The sequence below is a fragment of the Nicotiana tomentosiformis genome, chromosome 1 (assembly GCF_000390325.3).
Source record: "Nicotiana tomentosiformis chromosome 1, ASM39032v3, whole genome shotgun sequence".
Classification (NCBI taxonomy): domain Eukaryota; kingdom Viridiplantae; phylum Streptophyta; class Magnoliopsida; order Solanales; family Solanaceae; genus Nicotiana; species Nicotiana tomentosiformis.
Window position 1 is genome coordinate 140,268,045 of NC_090812.1, and position 27,084 is coordinate 140,295,128.

General features: G+C 38.3%; 1 protein-coding gene across 3 annotated transcripts in view; it reads left to right on the forward strand.

The window, feature by feature from the left end:
- The first annotated feature begins 11,758 nt into the window (after window positions 1-11,758).
- LOC104110118 (nuclear pore complex protein NUP214) overlaps window positions 11,759-27,084 on the forward strand; it is a 36,150-nt gene continuing 20,824 nt past the window's right edge. For all 3 annotated transcript variants that reach the window (XM_009619544.4, XM_070191842.1, XM_018775578.3), the window contains exons 1-6: window positions 11,759-12,159; window positions 12,714-12,922; window positions 13,414-13,582; window positions 16,127-16,273; window positions 18,110-18,234; window positions 19,942-20,054. In XM_009619544.4, the coding sequence (XP_009617839.1) occupies window positions 11,958-12,159; window positions 12,714-12,922; window positions 13,414-13,582; window positions 16,127-16,273; window positions 18,110-18,234; window positions 19,942-20,054 (965 nt within the window). In that variant the 5' untranslated portion in view covers window positions 11,759-11,957. The remainder of the gene's footprint in view (window positions 12,160-12,713; window positions 12,923-13,413; window positions 13,583-16,126; window positions 16,274-18,109; window positions 18,235-19,941; window positions 20,055-27,084) is intronic.

The window sequence follows — 27,084 nt, forward strand, 5'->3', positions numbered from 1 at the left end:
CACATCTGCCCCAGGGCAGATACCGACTAAGAAATGAGCCTACCTCTTCTGAGAGTACTTCTGAGGGGTCGAAAGGGAATAATCAGGCTTCGGAGCCTTCATCTACACATGCTCCTTACACACAGACTACTATAGTGGAGGTGGATGAGATCACAGATGATGGCCCAGGGGGGTGATACCAGAGTTACAGACCTGGAGAGGTCAAAGAACAAGGACGTTTGGGAAGATAGGTTTGTGAGCATGACTGCATTCAATAGGTTCCGAGAGTGGTGGCTGCAGAGATCGCTCACTCTTGAGCGGTAGTTTGTGTTGAAAGATCTGGATAGATACAACCCAAATGTGCTAAGACAATTTTGGGAAAGAAAAAGGTGGAAATGGTTCACTCAAAGTGTAGTGGATGCCAAAGAGCACTTGGTCCGGGAATTTTATGCCAACGTGGCACACATCAAGAAGGGAACCAAAACTTGAAAGTAAAGTTTGACCAAACCACCCTAAACACATACCTAAGGTTGGAGGATGTGGATCCAGTGCAATACTTGAAAAAGCTGGCTATGGGCGATGCAACTCGCCCATGGCTAGCTGAGCTTCTGGCAGCTCCGGGACCACCACCACCATGGATCACAGCACGGATTCCAATTCAGCGGAACACCCTGAATTTTGAGGCAAAGGGATGGCAGACGTTTGTGTGTAGCAGAATAGACCCATGCCGGAATGAAACAAATCTACCAATATCGCGAGCAGTGCTAGTCGCCTCGATCATGGCCGGGTACTCAATCAATATGAGTGCCGTGATGTCGGTCAACATGTCCTTGGCTCCCAGGCAAGGTGACACCTCCTACCCGTATCCCAACACTATCACTGAGTACCTCACAGATGCGGGGGTGGAACCAAGGGATTTTGACACCAAGGTAAAGGCACCCAAAGAAGAGGGGTCAGTCATCTACTATTGCAGGCCAGTCTGATGAGCCTGTCGGGGTAGCTGCTAGGACAGTTGACATGCCATCTACTTCAGCATATCCTTCTGATAGTGCAACAGTTATGTCTCCACCTCGTTCTTCAGGTCCTTTAGCATCAGTACCTTCTACATCGGTTTTGAAGCCGGTGACCATGCCCTATCTGCGATGCGAGTCTCCCAAATATTGGCGAGCCTTAATAATTGGATGCAGACAACCACTACAAAGCTGACTGATATATCCAGTGATGTTGCAGCACAGTCATCCATCTCGGCACCCTAGATTCCTTCGACAGTGGAGGACACATTGAAGAAGATCTTGGAGAACCAGATCACCATCATGAACACCCTGGTAGCACATGGCACAGTGATTGAGGAGCTCTGGAAGCATGTAAAGAAAATGAAGAAATCCCAGGCATCCAAGAAATCAGTTGACCGACTGATGAGAGAGGTAACTAAGATAGCAACAGCGGGTGACCTTCCATTTAACATGCTGATGGGGATAAACCCAACAGTACCAGTAGATCCAGTCGCACCATCAGTACCAGCTAGCCAGTCTGAGGAGCCAGACATGGTTGCCGACACTGCTGAGCGAGTACGCCAGATGTTTACCAACCCAGTTACTCCTAGAGTCGGGGATGATGAGATCCAGTTAGAGGAGACTGAGGGCGGTGATGCTGCTATGGACATAGAGATGTCTAAGGCCACATAGGGAGTCCTCTTTACTATTACCTTTCCTTATTCTTATTTTGTTAAGCATTGAGGACAATGCTTATTTTTATTCAGAGGGGTTGAGTTTATTTGATATTTGGATATTTGATATTTGGTTTGTAATAACTGATAACATTTTCCACTGTCTTTTTATTTAAGTATATATTCTTCCCTTTTTCTCTATTGATGTATATATTCTATCTTTTCCCCTCTCAGTATGTACATTCATTTATGTCTTTAGTAGCTTTCTTTGTAGCTTCTTTATTTTGTTTTCTTATTAGTTTATGTTTAATTTTGTAGCTTTTTTTTATGTTTTTAGTAGTCAATAAGCCTTTGGTTTTCTTAATGCAACGGTTCTTTCCAAAGGTAGTTTTTGTGTGAACCGGGTGATTCTTCCCAACGATGGATGGCGTGACAACCTTCTTAAGGGATTGAGTCTGTTTTTGATGTTTAGGTAAGAATAGTAGTAGTAATGAATAAAAGAGTCAAACATATTTCACTTGGTAGCAGCACACTTAACTACATGCTTATGGTTAAAAATAAGTTTCTCGGGAAAGAAGTAGCTCTAATTAGCGACCTTATGACTCTTGCATTGACTTAGGCAATCATCGAATGGTTTAGTCAAGCCTTAGTGATTTTCAATATTGAGAATGGTCGTTGTAGGCCCTCGGCTCTATCCTTTTTAACATTCCAGCTGCGTGAGAGGTGAGATGATTTTGTTGCAAGTCCAAGTACCCATACAAATGGTCTAGAACTTGCCCCGAATGTGTTTCTAGGCGAAATTTTAAGTTTTGCTTGGCTTGAGAAGTGATTGTAGGCTCTCATTGGCCCGCTTGAAATTTTCCATGACCCACCAAAGTTGTTATCCCTAGTCAATCCATTTGAGCCTAAAACCTTTCTCATTTGATAACCATGTTACAAGCCTTTACCCGTTTTGTAGTGACCCTCTCTTGGCACCCGAGCTTTCCTTAACACTCTTGAGAAACAATTGGCTAAAATATAAGTTTAGGGGAGAGACGAGGAGTTTGATAAAGGTACCAAGGCACAAAAAGAGAAGAAGTGAAAAAAAGGGAAGGCGAGAAAAATGCAAAAAGAACAAAAAGAAAAAAAATACAAAAAGAAAGTGAATAAGTTGAAAAATTGAAGGGATTTCAAAGAATGGTAATGATGCAAAACATGAAAAAAACAAAGAAGGAGAAAATGAATATCATGACCAAGAAAGAGTGATGTTAAGTCTTTCTAACCCCCCTATGGGAAAGAAAATGCCTCCTAAAAGTGGCATAGCATGAGCCGATAAGAGAAAATGGAGTGCTTAAGGAAAGATGAACCCATTCTATCCTAGTATATCCAACCTTAGTTCAAAAGCCTTCATTACATTCCCATAAAGCCCTGCGTGATTTCAAGCAGAGTGAGCTTACATTAGTGGTGATTAACATGAGGGGCAAGCCTATGGTACTTAAAGTCGTACTTGCAACATTCTTTTGAGAGAAATGAGCGAACCGTTCACAAAACTTTGAGTTGAGTGCTACATTCATAAGTGAGGTGCAAACGTAGAGTAGAAGAGGAGGAGTTTGGGATCCACAATAACCTACATAAAAGAGCGAGCTTCCTTGATGAATAAAGTCAACTCTTGATGCTCAAGTATCACATTAGAACTATTTGTACTTAAAACTTCAAATCATTGCCTTGTTGATGATTCATAAGTGTTGTGGGTAATTGTTGGTCCTAATTGATGTGTGTTTGATACACCTTAGATTAGTTGGAATAGCTCTTATTTTATGGAGGTGGGAATTACCTTATTTGCTCGAGGACAAACAAAAACTTAAGTTTGGGGGAGTTGATAAGTGAGGATTTTGACTACTTATTAGCGCTTTTTAGCTCTCATTTTAGTCCAAAAGTATTTAATTGTATTCCCGAAAACTGATGAAATATGATTAATTGCATGAGTATTGGAAAATGAGCCACTAACATGAAATCCAACTAAAAAAGGAGTGATCTGAACTCAAAGACAAAAATCAGGCATAGAAGCTCAAGTGCGGACCGCATATTTTCATCTTTGGCGGAGAATGTGAAGGAAATTTAACAAAGTCCAAGTGCAAAGTGTGGACCGCACAATTATTGTGCGGCCGCAGAAGCTATGCAAGAGCTAAAGTTCAGAGAGTCTCATTTCAAGCTCAAAAAGAAATATGGACCGCACAATAATTGTGCGGCTGCAGAAATCAGCTATGCGGCCGCACTCAGAAATGTACGGTCCGCAAAAGAGCCCTATGCGGGCGCACCAAGAATTGTGCAGACCGTAGAATATGAGAGATGAGGCCGCAATCCAGAATTGTGCGGCCGCAGAGTCAACTCATGTCACGACTGGAGAGAAGTGCGGACCGCACATGGAATTGTACGGTCGCAAAACCTCCGAAAGGGCATTTTTGTCCAAAAATTCCAGCTTTGTATAAATAGACTAGTTTCACTAAATTAGATCAAGTTGGAAATATTGAAAGTCGTGTATCCATTTTTACTTGCCTCTTTGGGCAACTTTAGCTTACTTTGATGATTTAACATTGGATTTTTATCTTTTAATCATGCAATATGAGTTTTATTATCTTTTCTTCTTTATTTTTTCCTATACCCATTAGGAGTAGCTATATTTCTAACTAGGGTTGTCACCCAACCTTAGTGTGTAAACCTAATGTGTGTTTGATTTATGGCTAGTTTATGGTTTGAAGTTTATTATTTAGCCTTGTTCTTGCTTTTTATTGTAGAATTAATGGTTGCAAATATTAGTTCATGCCTAATTGACTTGGCCTCTTCTTGAGAAAGAGTGGCTTAGTCTAGAAAAACTTGGCTAATGAGAATTTGGAATAAAATCAAGAGATTGATAGTCCCAATCAAAGGGTTGAACCTAGAGAAAGTAAAATCCGACTTGAGCATTTTATCAATTGTTTTGTTCAATACCCATTTGGACTTGAGAAAGCCAAATTGGGCAAAATCACTATCTTACCGAGAAGTATTGAGTGGGTACTTGAGTGTTGATAGTTATAATATACCCCGACCAACGAAACAAGCTTTACAGGTTACAACCCATTAGGCAAACATCTAGGTGGAGGTCATAGCCCTAGGTCTTTTACATTATTTGAATGCAACAACAAAAATAATTTCTTAGTTTTAATTATTTATCTTGCAATCTTAGTTTAAACTAGATCTAGAATCAACCAAATCTTGCGGAAGTGTAATTTAAGATAGTTCAAGCTCATTCACCATAATATATACTTCTAAATCCCATTCATATAGCTCCATGTGGAATTCGATCCCGACTCTCTGTTGGGTATTACTATTGCATCGACCGTTTCATAAACTCAAATAGAGGTGTGACTTGGACGAGATCAATGATCTTAGTATTCACAAGGTCATCAGAGATATAACAACCTTACGTCACTCCTAAGGAAGTCCTAAAGATCTTAAAAGGTTCTCTAAAACTTTTACACTTTCATGAGAATAAGAGTTGATGTTATATATATATATATATATATATATATATATATATATATATATAACACGTATAGAGATTTGGCTATTGTACTCCTGTCTTACCATCGAGCTACGACCGGTTGGCAGTTATGCTTCTTCATTTACCACCGAGCTACGACCGGTTGGGAAGTTTTGCATCTTCATTTACCATCGAGCTACGATTGGTTGGGCATTTATGCATCTTAATTAATTACCACCGAGCTATGGCCGGTTGGACAGTTATGCATCCTTATTTACCACCGAGCTATAGCATGTTAGGCAGTTGCACCTTCATTTACCACCGAGCTACGGCAGATTGGGCAGTTACGCAATTATCACCGAGCTACGGCCGGTCGGGCAGTTACCACTGATCAATTGGGTAGTTAATATCACGACAATGATATAGTCATAACTATGGCATTGTGTATATATATATATATATATATATATATATATATATATATATATATATATATATATATATATATATATATACACACACACAAAAAAAAGCACGGGATTGAACTTATTATACATGTTATGGCCCTCAACGACAAGTCAGAGGTTACATGTTGACTCTTATCCCTCTCAATGATAGTATCTTACTGTCATGTTTCATTTATGCCTTATATACTCGGTACATTCTTCGTACGAACATTCCTTTGCATGTGGACACTGCATTCATGATTGCAAGTGCAGGTAATCAGTTTGACGAGCCCACGCAGTAGATGAGGTTGGCATTCAATGAAGAATCGGTAAGACTCCACTTCATTTGGAGTGCAACCGAGTCTATAAGTCATGGTGTCATAGTTTTGCCACAGATTTATGAATAGGCTGGGGTCATGTCCCAACCATGTTTCGATGTCATATACTCTTAGGGGCTTTGCAGACATATGTTCATTATATACAGAGTAGTTTATGTTTTAGTTTACGTTGAATGATTATGAGTTATAGAGTAGTTCGCTCGGGCCGGTACGACACCAGGTGCCAGCCACGCCTCACCTAGGTTGGGGCGGGACAATGTTTTCTAGCTTGTAAGCTCATTCTTTATTCGCAACAACTAAATTCTCACTATATTTAAATCTTATTTGGCAAACTGCCAAAAATTACTCATTTTAAAAAGTGCTCTTGTTTAAAAGTACTTTTCGGAAAATACTCTTGAAGAGTAGAAGTTTATATTTGACCAATTAATTTGAAAAGTACTTTTTGTAATATTCAATAAGAAAATTATGTATGACCAATCTTTTCAAAAAAAGTACTTTTAAGTGTCAAATTACTAAAATGACAGTATTAATGTTCAATTTACAACTAATGTTACTTAAAAAAGAGAAATAAATTTAAATATTTCTTGTAAAAGAGTTTAATTAAATCTTTAATTTTATTTAAATAAATTATAAAACGTAAAGTTAAAATATATATTATATTATATTACATGTTAACCCAAAAAAAAAAAAGATCCTCAGCTTTTCCTGTTTGACGTTCAAAGGAAAGATAGGTTGAAAGTTTTTTTTTCCTTCAGGGCAGTCACCCGCTAAGAAATACATAATTTGCGTAAGGAACATATGTGCTACACATTACATGAATGAAAAACACTATTTATTTTTGAGAAAACAACAAAATAGGTAGTATTGCATTTTGTCAACTATGTATGTACGTCAAATAACAACAACAACAACGATCCAGTAAAATCCTACTAGTGGGGTCTGGGGAGGGTAGTGTATACGCAGACCTTACCCCTGCCCCAAGGGGGTAGAGAGGTTGACCCTCGGCTCAAGAAAATAAGACTAGACAATATATCAGTACCATCAACAGAAACCAAAAGAATAATAATAGCAACATAAAAGCCACAAAAATAGATGAAAACAATAGCAATAACCAGTAAATAGGCCCGGCACTATAAAACGAAAGAGTAGTGAGAACACAATATTAATCACTAGCAGTCTGAGATAAAAATTCTATCAGACTAGCCTCACATAGTTACGACCCTACCCTATAACCTTAATACTCAACCTCCACAGCTTCCTATCAAGGGCCATGTCCTCGGAAATATGAAGTCGCACCATGTCCTACCTAATCACCTCTCCCCAATACTTCTTAGGCCGCCCCTACCTCTTCTCATGCCTTTCGGAGCCAGCCACTCACACCTCCCCACCGGTGCATCTGGGCTTCTCCTCTGTACATGCCCGGACCATCTGAGTCTCACTTCCCACATCTTGTCATCAATGAGAGCCATGCCCACCTTCTCCCGTTTATTATTATTTCTAATCTTATCCATCCTCGTGTGTCCCCACATCCACCTCAACATCCTCAATTCTGTTACTTTCATTTTCTAGATATGTGAGATCTTAACTGGCCAACACTCAGCCCCATACACCATGGCAGATCTAATCACTGCTCTATAAAACTTACCTTTGAGTAACAATGGCACTTTCTTATCATATAAGGCTCTAGATGCTAACCTCCACTTCATCCACTCTACCCCAATACGGTGTGTGATATCCTCGTCGATCTTCCCTTCCCCTTGGATAACCGAACCAAGGTACTTGAAACTACCTCTACTAGGGATAACCCGAGATTCAAACTTCACATCCATGCCCGCTTCCCTCGGCTCGACGCTGAACTTGCACTCCAGGTATTTCGTCTTGGTCTTGCTCATCTTGAAACCCTTAGATTCAAGGGCCTGTCTCCAAACCTCCAGCCTCCAAACCTCCAGCCTCTCGTTAATACTGCTTCGTATATAATCAATCAGAACTATATCATCCGCTAATAACATACACCATGGAACCTCCCCTTGAATATGGTGTGTAAGTGCGTCCATCACCACGGCAAATAAAAATGGACTGAGCGCAGATCCTTGGTGTAACCCCATAATAACCGAAAAATGCTCTAAGTCGCCTCCTATAGTCCTAACCAGAGTCTTAGCTCCACCATACATGTCTTTAATCACCTTAATGTAGGCAACCGACACACCTTTTGCCTCAGAGCATCTCCAGAGAACCTCTCTATGAACCTTGACATACGCTTTCTCCAAGTCAATAAACATCATGTGCAGATACTTCTTCATATCCCAATACTGCTCCACCAACTGCCTAATAAGATGGATAGCTTTCGTAGTAGAATGACCCGGGATGAAATCAGACTGGTTGTTAGATATAGACACCGTCCTCCTTTCCCTCACTTCTACCACCCTCTCCCAAACATTCATGGTATGACTCAGTAGTTTGATACTAATATAGTTATTACAACTATGGATATCACCTTTGTTCTTATACAACGGAACTACCGTACTCCACCACCACTCATCCGGCATCTTCTTCATCCTAAAAATAACATTAAACAACCCAGTCAGCCACTCCAAGCCTGCTCTTCCCACACACCTCCAAAATTCCACCGGAATTTCGTCTGGCCCGGTCGCTTTGCCCCTACTTATCTTACGCATATAGCTCCCACGACCTCCTCAACCTTGATGCGCCTACAGTATCCAAAGTCACAGTGACTCTCGGAATGCTCCAACTCACCTAGCTCAATATCCCGATCCCCTTCTTCATTCAGAAGTTTATGAAACTAAGTCTGTCATGTCCTCTTAATCTAGGCCTCACCCATCAATACTCTATCGTCCTCGTCCTTGATGTACCTTACTTGGTCCAAATCCCGAGCCTTCCTCTCTATCACCTTGGTCAGCCGGAATAACTTCTTCTCCCCACCTTTGTCCCCCAGTTCCTCGTACAGACGACCAAAAGCCGCAGTCTTAGCTTTTATGACCGTCGGCTTAACCTCCTTCTTAGCTACCTTATACCTCTCCCTGTTCGCTCTCATCTCCTCCTTACATGTTCTCCCTACTAACTCCAGGTATGCCGCCTTTTTCGCTTCCACTTTACCTTGAACCACTTCATTCCACCATCAGTTGACTTTGTGCCTGCTAGAGTAGCCCGTCGAGACCCCTAACACCTATCTCACAGCCTCCCTTATACGGTATGCCATCGTCACCTACATAACGCTCGCATCCCCGCTACTACTCCAGGCTCCCATAGCCGCTAAACTCCCCTCCAACTCCTGAGCTTTATCCTTAGTTAATAATCCCCACCTGATCCTCGATCGTCCTCGTACATACCTCTTCTTCCTCTTTAACCTAATACTAACGTCCATCACCAAGAGCTTATGTTGCATCACGAGGATTTTACCTGGGATAACCTTGTAATTCTTGCACAGCCCTCCGTCACATCTCTTGAGGAGAAGATAATCAATCCGAGATTTTTTCCATCGCACTTCGAAAAATAACCAAGTGCTCCTCCCTCTTCAGAAAACTAGAGTTCGCAATCACCAACTCAAAAGCCTTAGCGAAATCCAACAGCGAAGTACCTCCTCCGTTACTATCCCCAAATCCAAAGCCGCCATGCACCTCGCCATAGCCACCTGCAGCCGACCCAATATGTTCATTGAAATCCTCTCATACAAATAACCTCTTAGCATGCGGAACATTACGCACAATCTCATCCAACCCCTCTCAGAAGCGCTTTTTAACCTCCTCATCCATGCTCGCATGCGGCGCATAGGCGCTAACGACGTTTAGGGTGAACACTCCAACCACCAACTTAATAGTCATTAATCTATCATTCACCCGCCAAACCTCAATCACAAACTCTCTAAGATCCCTATCCACCAGAATACCTACTGCATTCTTACCCTTCCGGATTCTAGAGTACCAAAGCTTACACCCGTCCGCATCCCTTGCCTTCGATCCTACCCCCTTGTCTCCTGGACACATGCTATATTAACCTTCCTCTTCTGGAGGATCTTTGCCAACTCTATAGACTTACCCGTCAATGTTCTAATGTTCCATGACCCAATTCTCAACCTATAGGCTCCCTTGTTCCCCTTACCTGCCCTGCCTCCTGCCCCACCCACTGTCCCCTGCCCCCCCGAGAACATGACCTTACTCTACCATCCCAGACTACAACCACTATACCTACGACAGACTAAGGAAATCACTAACACACAAGAGGTAACAGACCAAACTAAAAGAGAACAAGTGGTAACTGCAGACCCGCTAATATGGAGCTTAAACTAATGCGAACTAAAACGACAATAATCTAGCTAACACAAATAAGAGTAACAGGAATACAGGAAGTACCAACTCCCACGAATGGAACTTGGAGATTGTCTTGATGCACACGACGATGTTGCGATACCTGGCGCGTTCCCGTCCAAATTCCTGCTGCCCCTTGCTGACACTCTTCCAGGTTGTTCTCCAATGTTAGCAAGCACACGTCCCGCTCGTCGCCAATAACCCTCGACTCTTACCTGCAATACACATAAAACACCACGGCACCAAGAAAGAGGGGGGGTTATCACCGCTAGCACTGGTGAAAGCCCTAGCAGTAGCAAAGAAAGGAAAAAGGAGAGGAAAATAGGAGAAGGGGACCGGAAGGGAGGGAGAAAAATAGTGGGGGTGGGTGGGGGTAGGGGGTTACACGCAGGTAACAAGAAAAAGGAAAGAAAGAGGACAATGGGGTGTCATCGAAAAAGTCGCTGGTGGGCAGCAGTGCCACACCAGCAAAATCGAAGGGAGAGGAAAAAAAGAGAAAATGGGGAGAAGAAAAATAGTGTGTGTGTGTGGGAGGGTGGGGGGTTACACGCAAGTAAGAAGAAGAAGAAAAGAAAGGGAAAAATGTGTTGTTGTAGTCACCGGAAAAGGGGGCGCCGATGGGCAGCGGTCGTCAGAGATGTCGCCTATGTTAGTTTTGGGAGTGGGGGAAGAAGGAAGAAAAGAGAGGGAGGGGAGGGGGAGGCGAGAGAGACGGGGGAGAAAGGGAGGGACTTACCTGCTGGTAGTGGGTGGTCGCCGGCGTCTCTGGTGGTCGCCGGTCGTATAAGTGACCGTTAGAGCTGGTTGGGGGAGGGAGGGAGCGTGGAGAGAGAAAGATGGGGAGGGAGCGTGGAGAGAGAAACTCATGCAAGAATAAGGGAAAAAATGTACGTCAAAAAAGAAATAAAAATAAAACTATAAACTGGAGATCATATAATATTGGTATATACCTCGTGAAGAGAGTTTTTGTGCCTTGTTATTTCATAGAGAAATATGAGACGAAGAAAAAAAGAAGAGATCTATTTGTTGTGGAGAGACTATTTCAAAGAGAAATAGAAGAAACAGAATAAAAATGAAGAAGAAAAGGATGGTAGAAAAAGCAAAGAAAAAGAAAAATGTTAAATTGACGTGAGATAATTTGAAATATATAAACTTATGGTAAGGATATTTTTGCCTTGAAAGAATTAACTTTTTATTTCTGCTTATCAGAATAAGCTAGAATTTGTAGCTTCTTTCAAAAACAGAAAACTGCTTCTACTGCGGTTCAAAAATACTTATTTATCTTGGTCAAACAACTCAAATTTATGAAAAAGTACCTTTTTCTCATTAAAAAAAATAATATAAGTAGTTTTTATTTTATTCTTTTATTTTCCTTTGAAATATATTTGTTTGGTTAAAAATCATGAAAAAACAAAATAAAAAATCGTCAAAAATCAAAACCAATAAACATTGTTCTATATTTATGATCATTGATTGATTTACCAAAATGACTTTGCCCCCTAGACTTGTTTGAATTAATGTCGGTTTAATTTACTGTTTGCTAAACCTCATTTTCAGTCTTAATCTTTACGCTACTCAAGCACACCAAGTTGTATATTTAGGGCAAACCTTCGATCCTTCCCGCCCAAGAACAGTTTCTCAACACACTCAAACCAGAGCTATACAGATTGTTCCAGCGTCTTCTGAATTCACCGCGGCAAATCTCCAATGTCTACTTCCATCGAATTGGAGGAAGAGATTGAAGGAGACCAAATTGGCTCCAAAAATTATCGTTTCTCCAAAATCGGAACACCCGTCCCTCTAAAGCCCGACGAGTCTTCATCCTTCGATCTCGAAAACCAATCTCCGCCGTTGCAACCTTTAGTTGTCTCCGAACGCTTTCGCCTTCTCTTCATTGCCCACTCTGATGGTCAGTCTCTAGTGCATTTTATTTGAGTTATTATCACTTAGTTTTTTTATTGAGTTATATCTAGTGTACTTACAGAGAGGTGAATTTTAGAACTTTATGAGTTTGAAATCAATTATTTTTACTTATTTAGTGAATTTTTAACACATATACAGAGTTCGAACCAAAGCTACTCGGTTCCAATGAACCCATAAGTTGAACTCTGCATTTAAAGAGATGAGAAGATATCAACTACCTGATTGTTTTGAGTTATCTAAGTGTACTATAACAGAGGCAGATTCATGATATGAATTTTATGGGTTCTAGTTTGAGATTATACCACAACTCATAAATTTATTGGGTTTGTATTCAATTATTTGTACTTGTGTAGTGAAATTTTTAATACATATACCGTCTTTGAGCCAAAACTATTGGGTTCGGATGAACCCATACAATGTACTCTACATCCGCCTCTCTTACAGAGATGAGAAGAAATCGCCTAGTTTATTCGAGTTACGTGGTGCCTTTTATATCTTAATTTACACTTTTTGTTGTATTTTTTCTTTGGTTTGATTTAGGGTTTTGTGTTGCGAAGACAAAGGAGGTTATGGCATCAGCACAGGAGATTAAGGAGAAAGGTAGTGGTCCATCTATACAGGAATTGAGCGTTGTGGATGTTACTATTGGGAAAGTTTCGGTACTTGCGTTGTCTGGAGATGACTCCTTGCTTGCTGCTTGTGTTGGCAATAAAATCCATTTCTTCCCTGTTAGCGCCCTTCTTTACAAGGTATTTTGATTTTTTCCGATGCTACAACTTTCCTAGGAATACATAGGTTTGTAACATCAAAACTTTCTGTAGCTTCATTATGTTGGCCTTGTCTAATCATATATAACATCCCTAGCTAAATGCCACTGGGTATATGGATTTGACATTATGGGTTTGAGTTTGGGATTCTACCACAGGCCCAGTTAATTTACTGGGTTCGAAATATAATTTCTACTTATTTAGCAGACTTTTAAATACATATACACGGTCAGAGCCAAAGCTTTTGGATTTGGGTGAACCCATAAGTTACATATTGCATGTGCCCCTGAGTGCATTCTAAGAACTACTTCTTCCCTGCGAAGTTTGGACACTTTCTCGTTTTCAGTTAAAAAGGCATTGCACTTTGAGCTTTTGCTGCAGAAAACCAATTTTGTGCCTTGCTATCAATTTATGAGTACTGAAATTTTGAAAAATTTATATCCTTCATTCTTGTTCGTATTGCTTATTAATAGGACCAAACACCAGCCTTTTCTCATTCTGTCAAGGATTCAAGTGTCATCACGGATATGCAATGGGCTAAAAAGGCAGAGAAGGTTTATGTCGTTCTCTCAAGTGATGGGAAGTTGTATAGCGGGGTTGGTCAAAGGCCTATTAAAGAAGTTATGGACGATGTTGATGCTGGTATGTTTCCTTTATCCCTCTTCCTCTTGATCGTTGAGGTCCTTGCTATATGTGTTCTGTAGTATCTTTTGCTTAGCTTTTACCATGTAAGGTCCAGGAACTGTTAAGGCCTCTGGTAAATCGAAAGTATCCAATTCCAGCAAGTTTCCTATTTAGAAATTTCTTATACTTGATTAAACTTTTCTGATTCAAAGTGTTCTACTCATAATACTCTTTTAAAATTTCAGCTGGAATTGTATCCTAATGGGTCTTTGTGGCTTCCTACCTTTTCAACTCGAATAAAACTCATAAATTTAGGCATTGCACGCGTCTCCCAGTTCAAGTTAAAAGCGTGTTCCACATCTCACTTGATACAACAAAATACAAAATAAATGTTCAGGGTGCCAATGAAATACAATACTTTCCAGCTTCCAGGGTCTATTTCTTAGTTCTAAATCCCTCTTTAGTAGATCAAATATCAATGTGTGGATTGTTTCGCTCTTGTTAGATGCTTCTTCTATTCATTTCCTTGATGCATTGTTGTCATTCTGGACTCAAGTCCAACCGATTAGGAGATTGGGAGCAGTTCATTTTTTTCAACACAACATACAACTCCCAGCTGTACTTCGCTTCTCCAACTGTACTTGTCCCTCTTTCTTTTGTTATCTTACCAAGTCTTTGTGAAAAAACTCTGACGAGAAGATTTTCACATATATATATATATATATATATATATATATATATATATATATATATATATATATATATATATATATATCCAATTCGAGCAAGTTTCTAATTCAAAAATTTCCTTGGAATTGATCAAACTTTTTCGATTCCATTTTTTTAATAAAGAGAAGTTGGGGACATAGTAAACCTCCTACTATAAGAGTGATTCCTTGGGACCGGAAGGGGGAAGATTGAATCTTGAAGGACAATGATAGGCATACCAATTTTTACGCAGTCGTTGCGTGCTTGCTTTGTGCACCGGCATAGCAGAATTTGGATTTGCTGGCTCAGATGGGTGGCTCTTGGCTATATATGTGTGTGTGTGTGTGTGTGTGTGTGTTCATCTAGTTCTGGGAAGCCTCCACAAATGTCTCTTATGGTCTTGAATGGATTCGACCATAAATGGAGAGGAAGACCTGATAGTTAAACCATACATGGCAGGGCTGAGTTTCTTACAATCACATGCAATTATCAGTGAGCACCGGTCTAGCAAAAGTTTCAATACTTTCAATATCGTTTCAGACTTTTATTTCTTCTGCTTCAGCTAGAATGAAACTCGAACGGGAAATACCTGTTCCTATTTGTTACCTTAGTTCCTGCTGGAACTTCCCAGTTGAGTCCATCTTTGGATCACTGTGAATCAGGGATTTAAGATGTGATATAGCATCTGCGCAAATACTATTTCTCTCTTTCAGCTAATATTTTCCACCAATAAACTTTCATTTATAAAGCTTTATACTTCATAAAATCTTTGCTTCAACTTCTGGCCATTTTCTTACTGTTGCTATCTTTATGTAACTCTTATTCATCTGGTTGAAGGTTGGGGCCTTACCTTTGCTGGAATCATTCTCTTTCCAATATCTTTTTACCAATGTACGACCAACCTGCATCTTGGCTCTGTATAGGTGCAATCACTGACGTCTCCTCTTGTGCGCACCATTCCAATGAAACTTGCCAATAAAAAAAGCTATTCTAATGAGCCATCTGTATATGCTGAAATTTGTAGTGTGTATAGAATTGTTACTATTTCCTCCACGATTGCATATTTTTCCTCATTCATATGAAGTGCTAGAAGGGGAGCCTTGGATCAACGGTAACGTTGTCTCCGTGTGGCCTATAGGTCACGGGTTCGAGCCGTGGAATCAACCATTGATGCTTGCGTCAAGGTAGGCTGCCTACATTACACCTCTTGGGGTGCAACCCTTCCCCGGACCCTGCGTGAATGCGGGATGATTTGTGCAACGGGCTGCCCTTTTGTTTTCTTCATATGAAGTGCTAATATGATAATTTTCGTACGAAGAACATGTTGCTGTCAACTTTTGATCTACTAACAAAATTTCATCTTCTTTCTTTCAGATAACACATTACTATTATCAATTAGGTTGAATAGTTCTCTGGCCTAAAAATAAGTCTTGTTCTTCATTATTTAAACTCTGGTTGATTCAGCCGGTTAGCACTTCATGTCACCATATCACATGTTTTATTTTCCTTGTTAACTAACTAAAATTTGTATCAGAGAAAGACTGTTTGAATTTTGTAAGAAAAAAGACTACTTTTTTGTCGTGGTAAATTATTTTATTATCTTTTTTCTTTTGAAGCAGTAGCTTCATTCATCTTTCTCTGTAGTTATTGAGCAGTGTAGAGCAAGAATTATGAAGTCACTGATGGGTGTTCTTATTTCTTTTTTCCCTTTTGGGAGGCAGGGGAATGTGCTCAATATTAGAATAAGCTGTAATGCTAAACTTTCAACAACTTGTGATCTGATTTACAAGTTACATCTATTGAATTCTAATATGTACTGAGCTTGCACTTATTTAGCTTCATTATGTTGTATAGTTGGGTGGAGTCCGGATGGTGAGTTTATTGCTGTCACAAGGAAGAATTTGATTAGCATTCTATCATCAAAGTTTGAGGAGAAGTTCAGCATATCACTAGCATTTAAGTCGCTGCTTGATGATTCTAATGCAAAATGCATCATCAAAGGTATATTATGTTTTTGTGTTTTTGGCATGTTATTTCTGATATTTCAGTGAGTTAAGTACAAATAAAATCTTTGATGCATCCAGTTCTGGTATATGCTTTTGCTTCAGGTATTTCAATAGTAAGCTTCTGTTATATGTTGCTTTTAGCTTCTTATATGTAAAAAGAATTAGGTAAGAAATATCTGCGGACTTAATAGAGAAAACTCCTTTCTAGCGGTTTAGGTTGTGCTATGCCAGATAATTTTCTGAACATATTTGAGCTGAATATATAATGCTTTTTGTAAGACATGTTAGGTACTAATTTCTCTGGAATTTTTCTAGCTTTGTAGATTTGGTATTGCCATGAAAACTTTCTGGTCTAGGGAGAGCTAATCTATATTTGGTTGAAGTCTATGTATTTATATGTTCAAAGATTGAACTTGTTTTGAAAGAAAGAAATATCCATGCAGTCCGTGTTAGCTCCATAAATATAGATCCAAAAATGGGGCAGTTCTGAATTGGAACTTCCGGGACTACAAACATGAAACACTTTATTTTACTGTTGTAATGCATTGCTTGTATTATTACTCTAGCTTTACCTATACTCATGTAATACATTCTAATGCTTCAAAGATAATATGCCTTACATTTGCTAATAGTGTTACAAAACCTAGATACTCACTTGTAAATACAGAAGCTTTGTGAGTGATCTAACAACATAAATAGTCGGGTTTATTTGCATGTTCTGTAAAGTTCATTACTCTCACCATTTTCTTGATGCATTTTTAGATTCAGTTAGTAAGACCTTAGATTTTGAATTTAGTAAGAAATTGAGGTGGATTTATAACGTGTCAGTTTTTTACTTCAAGTTTATATCTATATTTCTACATTTATAGCAAAGAGAGATTCGAACATACATGTTTATAATTTTTTTTATTTTATAAAAGCAATTATCCTGAGTGTTATACACCCACACACACACACACACACATATATATATATATATATAGAGACATATATATACTTGAACACATATGTTTATTGAAAAAAACCTTCATAAAAACAATTACGTAATTATACATTCATTTTCGAGAAATGTTCGTTAAGACTGAAAAATAATTGGAGCAACAAGTACGTACGGCTAGTAATGTCAGATGAGGAACTAACAAAATGTAGTGCCACCTCCATATAGTGTTTTAGTGTTTAACCAGCTCAAATCAAGCTCTACATTTCCAGCAAAGTTATCTGTTTAATGCCTATTGATGTCTGATGAACTTGTTAGTTGAATGATATTTTTTTTGTTATGGCAAATTTTACAAATTATGACATTTTCTTGTAGTGTTTGTGCTGTTATGATATTTTTTTGTTTCTCTCATGATGGTTTATTACTGTTGTATTGTTTAAAATTATGTTACTATTGTTAGATATTTATATTAATTTGTCTATACTTCTGCTGCGTTTATTGAGTTTTTACTATTTTAAATGTAGTTTCACATTTTTCATTTTTTTCTTATTTTTTAATCTATATCATATTAAATATTAAACATTTTCGGGGTTTATGCCTTGTGCCTTGATGCTTATGCCACGTACATGCCTCGTAAAACGCATCGCCTAGAGCCACTGCCTTTCAAAACACTGTTTGAATTGACTAGATTTTCAAAATGGTTGAAAATGCTTCCGCTGCTTAGGTTTTAAATCTAGTTTAAATTATTGCATCTGATGTTCCATTGAAGAGTATTTTTATTTTTCTTGGTTGCTGGTGAATTTCTACTTATGCAGCATCATTTATTTAACTTTTTGTATTTATCTTGACCTATCTGTAGATTATTGTACTTTAGCTGACTGTTGTTTGAATTAGTGGATGCTGTCAGATGGATTCGTCCTGATTGTATTATCATAGGATGTCTTCAAGTAAATGATGATGATGAGGAGGAAAATTATGCGGTGCAAGTCATCACAAGTGAGAATGGAGGAATAACTAACGTAAGTGGATAATTTGAACTGCAGAGAATCTAATTGGAGTAATAGCCTAATTGGCCAAGCTTCTAAAATCAGCTTATTTTGAAAAGTGCTTTTAAAAAATTACTTTTAATGAGAAGCAGTTTGTGTTTGACTAATTAATTTAAAATATACTTTTGAGCAGTAATTAGTGTTTGGCCAAGCTTTTAAGAAGTGCTTTTAAGTGTATTTTTCTGAAAAGTGCTTTTGGGGAGAAGCTAGTTTTTTTTGCTTCTCAAAAATTGCTTCTGCTTCTACTCAAAAGCACTTTTTTCCTTTTAAAAGCTTGGTCACACCTTAACTTTAGAAAAAGCCACTTTTGGCCAAAAAGAAGCTTGGTCAAACATGCTATAACTGTTATATTTCATTGTTCGTATCTTAATGTACTGTTCCTTAGTAGAAGAGTTCGTTCTGGTATGCGTATGACTTGTGCTACATTTTTAGAAGTCCTAGGTGAGAGATTTGTCAAAATCTCTTTAGTAATTGGCTAGATGAACTTTTTCCTCTGAGGCTTGTTATAAGATCTACTTGGGTTGATACAGTGATGAGGGCCTTCGTGTAGTGTGTTCGCTGTTACGGCTTCAGAGAGCTGAGCAAGATGTATTTTTAAAGTAGGGCTTGTTCCATTATATGCTCAACACTTGGAGTATTTTTTTAGTTATGCGTTTTTGCGGTTTTGTCAATATAAGAATTATTTAGCTATCTGAAGGAGTTTTATATAGATAATTTGGGTAGTAATTCCATGATTAAATTGCTTTCTGAATTTGTATTTGTTCTCCTCTATCAATTCACAACACTTCATTTTGTATAAATTTGAGCAATATGGAGAGAATGATGAGAATTAAAGAAGCTTTTGGAGAATAATTCTTGGAAAAATTCTTAAGGTTTCAAGGTTATATGTAACATTAGTGTTCGAACATGAAACAGCCTTTTCCTATACTAGACATAACTTGTCCTAGAAAATCCTGGCGTGGTTGCAGCCTTTTACTGGCATGATGTCAAGCTCAAATATGTCCATTGTTAGACTCTCTTTGGTACGGAAAAGTTACAATCATGACTTACCATCCTCACCTAAAACTGTAGATTATGACCATTCATAATGAGTTTGTGTTTGTAGTATTGGCCACCCATACTGACGCGGGGTTTAAAAGCAGAAGGTTCTCAATCACATTATTTGACAAATGAAACAATTAGAAAAGAAATAGGAAGTTAAGTGGAATTCCAGATACCCCATGCTTAAAGAAGATAAATAAGAAAAAAGAACACACAAAGCTTTAGTTGTTTAGTAGAGCAATGGAGTTCATATGCAGACGCAATGGGGATGGATCTGCAGCTTCTTAGGTTCGAAGACCAGACACTAGGCAACAACCTTACTAATGGAGAAGCTAATCCTTCATGACTATGCAATGTTGATATTCTTGATCTCCACCCTCAAGTTCTAGTGTAGTTGGTAGAAAATATCCCCGGAGAGAGTTAATGATTAATTAAATATTTCAGGCAAAAGCACATATCTCGATCTGATAACAATTTCTCCGGGGCAGAGGGGTTGTATTTTGATGTTGAGATTTGTTTCTTTTAGGTTTTCATTGAATAGTGAATATTTTTATCCTCGTACCATAGGCAGTTTATTACATGCTTACTTGCTAAGTTTCTTTTTCTTTTTGGGGATACGTTATTTTTTTTCCTTTGCAGCCTTCCGCCAAGCCAGTTGTAAGGTCCTTCAGGGATGTGTTTCTAGACTTCCGTTATGATGCAGTTCCTTTATGCAGCGGATGCCATCTCTTCTTGAGTTATTTGGATCAGCAGTACGTATTGTTACTTTTTTATTTTATGATAGCTTGTCTGCATCCGGATTTAATTGCATTGTGTCCTTTCAAATTTATAGAGGATTAAGTCCTATTATTTGATTTTGTACTATCTTTTGCACTCTTTTATGTCACCGTCATGTTCAGGAAAGGTTATGAAAACTCTGCACAAATGAGACTACTCAAGAATGTTAGAGTCTCCATGAAACTGCTACAACCATATATCCAGACTGGGATGTCCTGCTTCAAAATATAGAAGGAACTCTAATATTTTCATTTGAACTAATATATCTGCTGTCCGCTCAAAAGGGCTCTCCTATTTTGCTGTCTCAAAACTGCATGAGGAACGATTCTGTCTACTTTCTTTTCCGTATTGTGCTAGGTTTATCCACCTTTCTAATGTCCCCACTTGGACCTTAACTCCCATCCGAGAAAGATGGCCATTTTGTTCTGCCAATAATATTTTTTCCTTCCTTTCCATCCCAAAAGGATATTCTTTCGTTATTATGTTGCCTCATCTTCTCTCGGTCCCTCGTAAGGGAAGGAAGATCTTCCCATTCTGTTTTGACAACGACTAAACCCAACTAATAGGATAAGAGCTCAAACTGAAGAATTGGGGCCATAATCTTGGTTTTGCGAGGAAGAAACACCACATGCAAATAGTCTACTATTGTCATCAAGAGACATTCAATATCCTCTCTAGTGTGGATCCTGGGGATGTAGCAACCTTCTTCCTCGTGGAAGGCTCTTGAGAGTTGATAATGACGTTGAAGGGAATTGGTCATGTATGCGGGATTCATATTTGCATTCATGCAATCATATGTGCGACCTACATTTGAAGTGCGATTTTTTCCACTTGTGTTAGTGAAGCTGCAACCATCAGGTTTCTAGTCTATGCTTTAATCCTGACCGATATTTAGGCAGTTCTGTTTGAGATAATAGACTCTCCCTACACTACGCCATGCAACATCATGCTTAATGCTTTCATCACAAAGGTGAAAAGCAATAGTGAAAGGATTTCCTTGACACAATACTCCTTGAACTGTCAAGAAAAACCAATGGAGCTTTCTCTATTTGGTTGAAGACCAAGACTGAACCAATTTCTCCACCTTTGCATAGTTCAATCGATGTGATCATATGCCGTATTCATATCCAATTGACATAACATAATCATTTTTTGATAAGACAATTGACATAACATAATCAAGTGTTCCTCATGTTTATATCCAATTGACATAACATATCCTGTTGATATAACAACGTTCCTCATGTTTAATGTGGAATCAGTGAGCTCATTTGCAATCAACGACACTTTAAGAATTTTCGCGCCTTCAACAGAAGCATTATGTGAATCTGATACTCAACCAGTCACATCTTTTTATGGACAGAATCATTGGACATCTTGTGTCGGCAATCCCAACTGGGCTGATGGGGTTAAGAATCTCTAATGCTGCCGGTTCTTATTTTTGCAATCAATCTATGAAAAAACTTTCTATATTTTCCCAAATGCATGTGAACTTACAAATTTGCTAACAAGATATTAATGCAAAAAGAGAGGAGTTGTAGTGGGGCATAGTAGTTCATGGGAGGAAATTTTTTTTTTGTTTTGGGGGGGGGGGGGGGAGAGGGGAGAAAGTTAGAGTTGACAATCCTATTCTTGTTTGGTATATTCTTTTTTTGGTGTGTTTAAATGCTAACAATTTCTGGATGACCATAACTTTTGTCCCACTGTTTGAAAGTGCCTTGGGGTGAAGATCGTTGATTTTTGGAAGTGGATATATATTCCAAAGGTTTGGATTAGAGAGTGTTGTCTTCAACCTGGCAACATTTTGCATCTGTTACAGTATGAAGGGAATGTGTGTCCCGATTCATACATGTCTAGATTCATTGTACTTTCATAAAAAAAAAATCCTATAGGATATTCTATGAAGTACAATTAGGTAATTCTATATTTAGTTATAAAAATTGCTTATCTTATTAACTTGGAAATTGATTACCATTCATATTGTACATAGCCCAAGACTCGTATAGTCCTATATAAAAGAGCATCTCTTGTATATTGTTGCTTAATTAAGTAATTTTTTCTATTTTCACATGATATCAAAGCTATTTCTTCATAGAGACTCAAATAGCTTTTGCTATTGGCGGGTGGTGCCGGTCAATGGTACTGCATAATTCAGAGCAGTGGTGGTGAGACACATCCGAGAACTAGAATACAGAGCCAGACGTCACCGTGCCTCAATTTTCCGGCGACTTTTCACGGATGTCTTGCGTCATCTCTCTCTCTGTCAGTGTTGTGCAAAATCCAACATTACCACAAGATCTGTCATCGTCCGGCGACCAAACCTCAGTGAACCTCTCCGGCAGCAGACGCCTCACGCGCCCTCACACGCCATCATAAGCTAGGGTTCCGGCGAGCGCGTTAGCTCACGCGCCAGAGAGTACGACCACTTCTGGCCATTTTTTGAAAAAGTTTCTTCGGAACAGTTGGTTCGTCTACTAATTCCGACCCCATCCGTACTGTTTTCGTTTTATTCCGATCACTTTGAGTTTTTTTCGGCGACTACACTTATTTTTCCAGCAGCTACAATAAAATTTCCGGTGACTACAGTGTTTCCTTCGTCTGTTTCAGTGGGTTACAATTGAGTCTTTCTATTATTTGGTAATAATTTGCTAGAACTCTCTTCAATCCAGTGTTTTGGATAGCGTGCTGCGACATATAGCGACGAGGGCCCGCTTCACTGAGGCGAGAGGCGCGCAGCGAAACGCTCGCCTTTTTTATGTGAAGCGACAATTTATACAAAAATATAAAATATTATATATATATAACTAAAAACTCAATAACAATACTATATTAATAAATATATCAATTCAAAAATTAAAAACTCAATAGATAGTAATAATAGATTCATAAACTAAAGTCTAAAAGTCTAAAACAAGCAACATCTATTCTTCTTCAAGATTTTCAAATTCTAGAACTTCATGAATGTTAGCATTATATTAGCTATCATCTTCTTCATCCTCAGAGTCTTCATCAATTAGGGACCGGCTTGAACTTGCTACTCCCTTTCCCTTGTAATTTGAACTTGAAGAACTCCCTCTAAGACCATAGATATTCTCCTCAACTCCAGCCGCCATAGAAACAGTACCCTAATCAAGATCATCTCCTACACACGCTTGTTCATCTTCATGATTTTGGGGGGCTCCAGTTAACCATTCATTTGCCTCGTCAATGTTATCCAACAAAATTGGATCAATGGTATCGCGAGCTTCATAACGTCGCCTCAATGTTCTATTGTATTTAATATATACTAGATCATTGAGACGCGATAGCTCAAGTCTATTCCTTTTCTTGGAGTGAATTTGCGCATAAATTGTTTAGATTAATTAATAGATACTAATAATAATACAATATAGAATATATTAATATAATAAATCTGCTTCTTACATGCTCAAATACGCTCCAATTTCTCTCGCATCCAGATGCACTACAAGTTAGGCTTAGTACTTTGATGGCAAACTTTTGCAAGTTTGGAGTTTGATATCCAAATTGCATCCACCATTCAACTATAGAAATATATTTTAAAAGTTAATAAGTATAAATCAAATAAATTAAATTAAAGCTATAAGGATATCTATATTAAAGTTAGTTACCTGGCGACCTTATGTCTCTGGCTGTAATGGCCGCCTGTAAACCAAATAGGCCGTCTGCTTGTGAGTACCTACCAAACTCCTCCCCGATTTGATCTACCAAATCGGGGACCAACTTCTCAAGACATTGATGGTATCCAACCCACACCTCTGAATCCAAAGTGTCATCTCTAGTGTTCTTGTAAAATAATCCCGGGTTTAGAAGATGGCCTGCTGCATGCAAAGGTCGATGGAGTTGATTCGACCACCTGCTATCAATAATCTCAAAAGCTTTCTCATATTTCCTAACATCTCCCTCAAATGACGCTTCAATAGTCTCTTTGGCTCTATCCATAGCTTCATAAAGATAGCCCATTGGTGGTTTTCTCTCCCCATTCACCATATGAAGCACCCTAATCAAAGGACCACCAACTTTAAGAGCCCGAACGACGTCGTTCCAGAATGATGGAGAAATAAGAACTTTGGCGGTTTCTTTCCCCGCAGCTTCCTTTGCATATCTATTATCTTTCTATTCATTTGAAAGAACTAGCTTTTTCAAGTTTTTCTTTTGCTAGTAAAAACTATTCAAAGTTAAGAAAGCCGTTGCAAATCTAATCTTGGCCGGTCTCACCAAATTTCTTTCATTTGTGAATTTCCTCATCAAATTCAACAACAATGGCCTCTGACTGATGTAAGAATATATCTTGACGGCCTTAGTGAAAATTGTAAAAGTAACAATAACAATTTTATAGTTAATACTTAATATGACATAAGTATAAATAAAGTTAAAGCTTTAAAGATAACTATATTAAAGTTACCTGAAACATATACGTTTTCCTTGAATATGTCACCAAACATCAAGTTGATACAATGGGCAACACATGGAGTCCAATAAATGTGTGGATACATAGCTTCCATCATCTTACCCGCACTAACATTCTCACTAGCATTATCGGCAACAACTTGTACAACATTTTCCTTTCCAATTTTATCAATAGTCTTTCTAACCAAGCTGTACATTTTGCTTCCATCCGTAGAAGAGTTGCTAGCATCGTAAGATTCAAGAAAAACACTCCCTCTTGGAGAGTTCACCAACACATTTATGATCATTTTTTCATTCCGTGCTATCCATTTATCCATTATAATGGAACATCCAAACTTTTGTTCCATTCCACTTTATACAAGATTTAGGAGGCTGGTTGGCAAATTGAATTACCTCACAGTGGCTAGACATGGCATTTCATTTCTTGTGAGTGTTGTAAGTTCGTTTATGGACTCTCCATGCGATAGTTATTGGGATGCAGTTGTTTGCATTCTTGGGTATATAAAATCAGCTCCAGGCAAAGGACTAGAGGTGGGCATATTTCGGTCAGAACCGAACAAATCAACCGAATCGAAATTTTTTTTATTTCGGTTTCGGTTATTCGGTTTTTTCGGTCGGTTTCGGTTTAAAATTTTAAAATTTCAGTTTTTCGGTTCGGTTTTCGGTTATTAATTTATTTAGTTCGGTTAACCGAAAAATCGAATTATTAGCATATAAATTCTTTAAGTTATATATAGGCTAAGCCCATAGGTAATAAATTAATACTATTAGGTCTAATCCATCAAAGACCCAACCCAATTAAGTAAGTCCATCAACTTCCCAATCTTAAAGACTCACTCTATTAAAACTTCCACATCATATATGATAGTACACCGGGAGGATTTCACACAGAGTTGTAATTTACACTATGTTTGAATTTTATGATCCATAATAGTGTGCAAAGTTTAGTCTATTTTTTTATTTATTTATAAAAACAGTATTTTCAAGAAGTTCGAAGTTTTGGAAAAAAATAACAAATTCGCCAGTCCTATTATTACATAGAAGGAGCCCAATATGATAATGTTGAAACCGAAAACCGATCTGAAAAAATCCGAACCGAAATTAGAAAATCGAACCGAACCGAACTTATTTCAGTTCGGTTTCGGTTACTACCTTTACAAAACCGAAAACCAAATAACCGAACCGAATTTCTTCAAACCGAACCGAACCGACCGAACGTCCACCCCTACAAAGGACTACTATTCGAGGATCGAGGCCATGAGCATATTGTTGGATACACAGATGGTGATTGCGCAGGGTCACCTTCTTATAGACGTTCAACATCTGGATATTGTGTCTTAGCAGGAAGTAATTTAGTCTCTTGGAAAAGCAAAAAACAGAATGTAGTTGCTCGATCTAGCGCAGAAGCAGAGTATCGAGCCATGACTCTTGCAACATGTGAGCTAGTTTGGGTCAAACAGTTGCTCAAAGAATTAAAATTTGGAGAAATCAGTCAGATGGAACTCGTGTGTGATAATCAGGCTGCCCTTCATATTGTATCTAATCAGTGTTCCATGAGAGGACCAAACACATTGAGATTGACTGTCACTTCATCAGAGAGAAGATTCTCTAAGGAGGTATTGTTACAAAGTTTGTGAAGTCAAATAATCAACTTGCAGATATTTTCACTAAGTCCCTCACTGGTCCTCATATTAGTTATATATGTAATATGTAACAAGCTCGGTACATATAATTTATATGCACCAGCTTGAGGGGGAGTGTTAGAAGTAGTTCATGTATAGTGTCCCACATTGATATAGAAGGCTTTAGGTATATGCAAACATTGTATATAAATAGGGCTATTGTAAAACACTTCACGAATATCAATAATATATCTTTTCCCGTACTTTCTCACGGAAGTCACTGTTAGAATGCTTTTTATTTGGATATGATTTTACTATTGTTAATTAATTCTTATCGATCTTATTAATGTCTGATGAATTTCCCTGATAATGGTTTCATTGCTTGTATGAATACTTTATTTGGATGATTGCATTGAGAATGAGGAACAATTAAGGCAATTTAACATCAATACTTCATTTAGATGTTCATTTTATGAAGAAGTAGCTCAACATATACGCTAAAAAATCAAAACCGAAAATCCGAATCTGGACTTAAAAAATCTGGTCCAATCCGAGCTTATTTGTATTGGATTTGGATTGTAATTTCTTCAATCCAAAAATGGAAACAACAACAACAAAAAACCTAGTATAATCCCACAAGTGGGGTCTGGGAGGGTAGTGTGTACGCAGACCTTACCCCTACCTTGAAGGTAGGGAGGCTGTTTCCGAAAGACCCCGACTCAAGAAAAGATGAAAAGAAAGTAATAGCAACAAGCACTAACAACATCAAGATATTAAGAAAACAAGCGTAATGAACAACATGTAGTAATATCCAAAAATGGATAATCAAACTAAATTTTTTATATCCTATCCGAATTGGCCGTACAGCCACCCCTAATCCCGTCCCTGATTTGTTCAACATTTTGTGGTAAATAAAAGCTGTGTCATAGCATGAAATGTGTTTGGGATTGGTGGT